This window comes from Phalacrocorax carbo, chromosome 3 (genome assembly GCF_963921805.1).
Source record: "Phalacrocorax carbo chromosome 3, bPhaCar2.1, whole genome shotgun sequence".
Taxonomy (NCBI): domain Eukaryota; kingdom Metazoa; phylum Chordata; class Aves; order Suliformes; family Phalacrocoracidae; genus Phalacrocorax; species Phalacrocorax carbo.
The window spans coordinates 30,687,874-30,693,873 of record NC_087515.1 but is presented as its reverse complement, the minus strand read 5'-3'; the positions used below and the strand labels follow the sequence as shown (position 1 = coordinate 30,693,873).

The 6,000-nt window shown below is 46.7% G+C and overlaps 1 protein-coding gene across 11 annotated transcripts in view; it reads left to right on the top strand.

Moving 5' to 3' along the window:
• The first annotated feature begins 1,229 nt into the window (after positions 1 to 1,229).
• Positions 1,230 to 6,000, top strand: part of LIN9 (lin-9 DREAM MuvB core complex component) — a 40,786-nt gene continuing 36,015 nt past the window's right edge. For 6 of the 11 annotated variants that reach the window (XM_064446377.1, XM_064446375.1, XM_064446372.1 and 3 more), the window contains exon 1: positions 1,230 to 1,323. In XM_064446377.1, the coding sequence (XP_064302447.1) occupies positions 1,245 to 1,323 (79 nt within the window). In that variant the 5' untranslated portion in view covers positions 1,230 to 1,244. The remainder of the gene's footprint in view (positions 1,324 to 6,000) is intronic. The other 5 variants (XM_064446379.1, XM_064446381.1, XM_064446380.1 and 2 more) reach the window with 1 other exon arrangement.

Genomic DNA, 6,000 nt, shown 5'->3' with positions numbered 1-6,000 from the left:
TTAAATTGTTTATTAACATGACCTATATCCTGCACCTCACAACCTGCTAGAGTGCCTAGTCATCTGAGTCCATCAGCAAATTAAGAACACAAATTAAAACTCTATAGATTTTCTGTGTTTTGCAAAATCCTTAGTTTCATGTAGTTGCTTTTAAAGGGGTGCAAACAAAGAGGCATGGCGTCCATTTTGCATTACACCATGGTGCTGTTGGCAATGTTCAAGATGTGACACTGACATAGCCTTGACTAACATATACTGTTAATTTATTTTGAACTTCAATTTGCGTTTTCATATATTAAATAGAATATAAGGAGCAGTAGGTACTGCTGTCAAAGCCCGACACATGTAAAGAGTCTGGCCCATAAGCATGTACAGTGCTTGTGGTTTATGGTAATACCTCCATGCTTGGATTTCTTGATGTGGAAGCTTTAACATTCAGTGTGGTGCAGGGACTGAAGGGGACTACACAAGAAAACCATCTCTCCTCCTTGCAGAAAGCTTTCAGCTGTGATGGTTGGGGCTGCGTTAGAGGGTAGAGCAAGGCAAGGAGGTTGTTAGGCAACACCCATTCACTGTCAGTGGTCTGTCTGGGTGAGGACAAGCAGGACCCTGACCTTCAGGCCTTGGATTCGGTGCCCCTCTCAGTTGGCTTTTCAGGAGGAGTGCCATAGTCCAGGAATGGCTACCGCGCCAGGACTGATTATGCTGGGTTTTTTATTCTTATCACTTACTTCTTTTGAAGTCTCAGCTTTGCAATCATTTTCTTTAGGTGTGGGACAGCAAACAGTGAAAAGCAGGGACAAGGAAAAGTAGTACAGCTCAGCAAAAATGTAATGAAGGTAGATGGATATAATACAGGGGGTGTTTGAAGACAGTAAGCTAGTGCAGCTACTTTGGGGTGATCCTTCAAACCAAGTGATGGTCTACCACTCCCGAATCCTGCCAGGATTCAGGAAGCCGGGGGGGGAAGGTGGCGTACGGTTTCTGTCACAGGCGTTGTCCCTTTCTCCCTCGCACCGAAGCGCATAGGGGCAAAACCCCTTTCCTCTCCACAAGCTGCCCGGGAGCGCGGGGTGAGCAGGCGCCCGCCCGCTGCCCCTTCCCCTCCGCCAGCGGCTCCTCAGGGCGGCGAACTCCCGCCACCGCCCTCGCGCACGCGCCCGCGCCCGCCGCGGGCCGGGCCGGTGATCGCCGTCCCCGCGCGGCAGCGCCGCCTCGCGCAAGGCCCCGTCTCCTCCCCCAGAATGCACCGCGCTAGGCAGCCTTTGAAAAAGCGGCGCGGCTCGTTCAAGATGGCGGAGCTCGATCAGCTGCCTGACGAGAGTGAGTACCGACCCGTGCCCCCGCCGCCGCCCCTTCGCCCCCGCCGCCCTCCGCCCCCGGGACGTCCGCCCCGCGCCCCGCCGCCGGCCCGCCTCCCTTCCTCTCGTCGCGGCCCCTGTGCGGGGCCAGAGCCCAAGCCTCCTCCCTGGAAACCGGGCCGGCCCGGCTCCCCCCCCCCCCGCCCCCCTCCGCGCCGTCGCCCCGCCGCCCCTCCCGGGCGAGGCCTCGGCCCAGCCGGTGTCGTTAGGAGGGTAGTGGGCGGGGAGCTCCTTCCCGAGGGTGCGACCCCCATTGCCCTCGGGGGTGGTGGGGCTGGGCCCCCCGCCTCGCCCGGGTGAGGCGGCGGGGCTGGCCGGGCGTCACCTGCTGGGCGGGTGGGGTGCGGGCGGGGGCGCGGGAAGCGGGAGCCGGGCGGGGAGGGGAGGGCGTGAGTGTGCGGGGCACACCTGACAGCCTGCCCTGCCCGTGGGGGCGAGGGCGGTGCGGGGGAAGGAGAGTCCTGCCCGGGAAGGGGTGAGTAGCCCAGTGATCCTGTCCCTTCTGCCGTCCTAGGAGGGAGGGAGGGCGGGCTTATGCGTTCATAGCGTGTGCTATGCACGGTGCGAGCACCCCTGAAGGGCTGGGGGGGATAGGGCGTGCACATTGCATCTAGGGGGCACTGATATATGCAGAAGGAAGACCTCAAAGACCCTGTATTGTGTGTCACTAGAGGAAAGCTAGATGTATAGGAAGACGGCATGAAAATGTACACTTGCATACATACAGACCTATACATCTGCACAGGGTTTGTGTGGATGTAATTTCCAATGCACGTGAGGATTAGATAAAAACTTAGGTATAGATGAAAAAGATGCACATGTTGCTGTATATATGGATTCACGTGCAAGGTACTTGAGTGTCACAGAAGAGGAAATCATTCAGTGTAAAACATGTCTATGTGCTATCTTGGTATGTCTCCTTACAAACTGTAAATACATGCCAAGCTAAAACTCCGGCATTTAGTAGTTTCAATAAATGTGCACACAACAGGGTAGACTTACATTTTTCGTGATACTTGTGCATCATCATGCAAGTTCATGAACATACCAACTATTTCTATATCAGGAGATTCTCGGAGAGAGGTGACTCAGAGTTGAAATCTTGCTTATGACTGCTCTGTGTGGGTCTTTGTTACAAGTCCAACAACTGTCAGGAGAAAAACTGGTCAATATGTGTCCGTGGCCAGTGTCGTTGTGTTAACTGAACAGATTTATGAAGGATCATTGTAAATTAAGGATAGAACTGACACTCTCAATTTGGTACAGATCAGTCATGTACGTTGTACTGTATTAGAGTCTGATTAATACAAGTCTGGACCAACTGAGACAACCGTAATTAATAATTAGCAGCATTTTATTGCTTATTGAACCAACTTACCCTCTTTGCTAGAACGGACAGTGTTAAAGTTACTGTTTCTCCCTTTGCCTTACCTAACTTCCATGGAAGACACCATGTGTTTCAAGAAATTAACATTCAGGAAATCAACTTTCCATCTTTGCTAGAACGGACTGTGTTTAAGTTACTGTTCCTCCTTTTGCCTTACCTAACTTCCAGGGAAGACACCATGTGTTTCAATAAATTAACATAAAGTATGAAAAATAAATTTTTCATCACTGCCACGTCTATATTGCCTACAGTGGCATCAGGAAGACTTGACAGGTCTGTTGCTTCACCTGTAACAGACACTAGAATAGAGTGTGTGACTCGTTTTCAGTTAGGATTGTGCTATACTGCAGACCGTTGCCAGCAATGTCACTGTTACGGTATCTGCTTGGCAGGTGAAGCAGACACACAGTGTGTATATTTGTGAGGGTAATAGGCTTCTGCTGTGCTGGCCTTGCTCCAAAGGTTTGTATTTACCTAAGTTTGGTGCAAGTAGGGGGTGTTTTGGGTTTTCATGAAATAGGAAGCTTCATGTTTTCCATAGTGCAGTTGAACTGCTAGAAATGTAGAAATTTCAAAGAGTGTTTGCCTTGTGCTTCTATTCCTATTCTTTCTAATCTTGGTGAATGGGATGTTTTCAAATTACACTGTAACTATCGCCGCACATAGTTCTTTCACTTCCAGTTAAAGAATGAAGATGTAAACTTAGTCCTGACTGATTTAACACTGACTCCATGCAGCTTTCAGTCTGTATGTAATTTATAAGGGATGATAACAGTAAGCATTGCAAAATCATTTTTGGAATCTTCCACAGTAGTGTAAAAATAGGTTGCTAAAAAAGTTAGAATAGTTCGTGACTAACAGACTTTCAGGTTTATGTATTGTCCTAGTGAATTTTCTCCAGCATAGTTCATAGTAAAGTAGTAGACCATAACTGAGTTTTCACATAAAAAGAATTATAACTAAACACAGCATACTCAGTGACAAGAAAGTGAAATTTTGCCGTGTGGTAAGAACTATCCAGTTTCACTTTCAAATTGTAAATCTGATTAAGTGGAATTTGTCCCAGAGTATTCTGATAGCACCTACTTGTCCTCTGGCAAGTTCTGTAATGCAGCTGAATATTCCTTAACCCAGGAGGGAGATGATTGTAATGCATATAGGTGTCTCTCATGATACATGCTTATTTTACCTGCTGAAGTTACTGTTGTTCCATTCTTCTCTGAAACTGGCATTCTGTCCTTTTCATCTGGGTAAGAGAGTTCACACTGACAACCTAAAAACTTAAGAAGATGGCTGTACATAAGTTAACATGTATTTCCTGTAATTGAGGCCTTTTCTTACTAGTGCTGCTAGGGGAGGGGGATATCCTAACCTGGGATGGAGCAAAGTTCTCTCAAGAAAGAAGAATTCTGTGCAAATCTTCTAGCTGAAAAATTCCAGCATATTAAAGGTCTCAACTGCAGAAGTACTTTCAATACTAATAATTGGATTTATATTTTGGAGACAAAATTCATTTCTGTAGACTGTTGGGTTGGTGCCCAATGGGTGACTAATTTTAGCCAATGCACATCTTCCCACCCCCACCCCCATCTCCTGGTAATTTTGCAGCGGAGATAAATGGTGGGCAGTTTTACTGCTGCAAACCAGATGTCGTTTTCTCTCTGTCTCAGAAGAGAAAAACAGTTGATTGTATTGGGGTGTACATAACACTTCCCTGTCTCTTGTTACTAGTAATAGCAATCTTATTTGTGGATTACTCTGTCATAAAGTACATGCAGTAAAGCAGTGGTGAGACTTTGACATGTGCGAATGTGGCTAGAAGGCTGTCCTAGTCCCAACAGAGGCAGAGCTCTGCAGACACCAGCACAGGTGAAGCCGCGTCTTGGTGCGTTCTTTTGCACAAGCAAGTCTGAATAAGGAGGACGCCTGGAATCGGCCTGTAAAAGTGAGAGTGAGATGCCATTTTTGACAGAAGTGAGAGCATGCTTAGCTAACTAAATGATCATCAGCACGGGGCTGCCACCAGGAGTAAACCACTGAGCTACTGTGGAGTGCAGTGTTGCTGTGTTGTATGTAGGCAAACACCAACAAGTGGCAGGGGAATTGAAGAAAGAAGCCAGGCTCTAGTAGCAATGGGTGTCAAAGTGTTAACCTTTTACAGTACAAATACTGAAAACAGTAGTATATTGCCAGATATCATATATTGGTAGACATCACTGGTGCTATTTCTAAGGGCTTGTGTTGTAGGGGAGGCAGAAGAGAAGGGGGACAAGGATCTTTCTGCATGGCTTTTTATCCCAGGGATGGAGGTTGCAGCATAAGGGTGGCACTTCATGCAGAAATCGTTGTCTTTACCCCCATCACAACCTTGCGCTGTGGTTCGCGGTCACCCTGCCCCTGCATAGCCAGTTACTCTGCTCTGATGCTTTCCTGGATAGCTGGAGGAGGGATGTGGCATACTTCTTGCCACTTTTGTTTTCCAGTCCTATGGGGCCAGGAGCCTAGCACCACTGTGCTCATTTAAGGCAAAAAATCAGGAGAACTGTATGAAATTACAGCATTTGGGAGAAGGCTCAAAACTAGTTTCATGGCTGCTAAAACTCACAACTAATAATTTTGGGATTGTTTGTTCTGCATACCTTTAAAATTATATGTTACCATGGTATCAGCATATTGTCCATCATGAGAATGCAGTCTTACAAAGAGGGTTTTGGTATTGTGGTTATCAGTGGGTATCAGCTGCACAAATCCTGTGAAAGGGGTCACATGACTGAAAAACTGACTTCTATCCGGTAGTTAAATTAGCATTTGGAAATACACAAATGTCAGTTTATTGGTGGGCTGATAACATGAGAGAAATACTGATTCATGCTTGAAGTGAGAAGTTATTATTCATTTATTTATCTCTTCAACAAGCCCAAAGTTCTGGGGGAACTTAAAAGCTTTTTCCTCTGATGTGTGCTTTTTACTTTCTAAGCTTTCCTGACTAGGCTATCCTTTTAGTGGCCAATCATTTGAGATGCTTCCTCTGCTGAAACAACTTGTGCTGTGCTTGTGTAGATGAATGATCTCTCAGAGGGTTAATGACTCAATCTATAAAAAGGCTTGTGTTTTTCCCTTCTCCGTGAGTTTCTTGTCACACCATTTTAGTGCCAGCGATGTAGTTTAATTACATAGGTTTTCAAGGTAGTCATGCAACCAATGTTAAAATAACTGCTCACCTGTGCAGAATTTAGACAAAATAGTGTAATG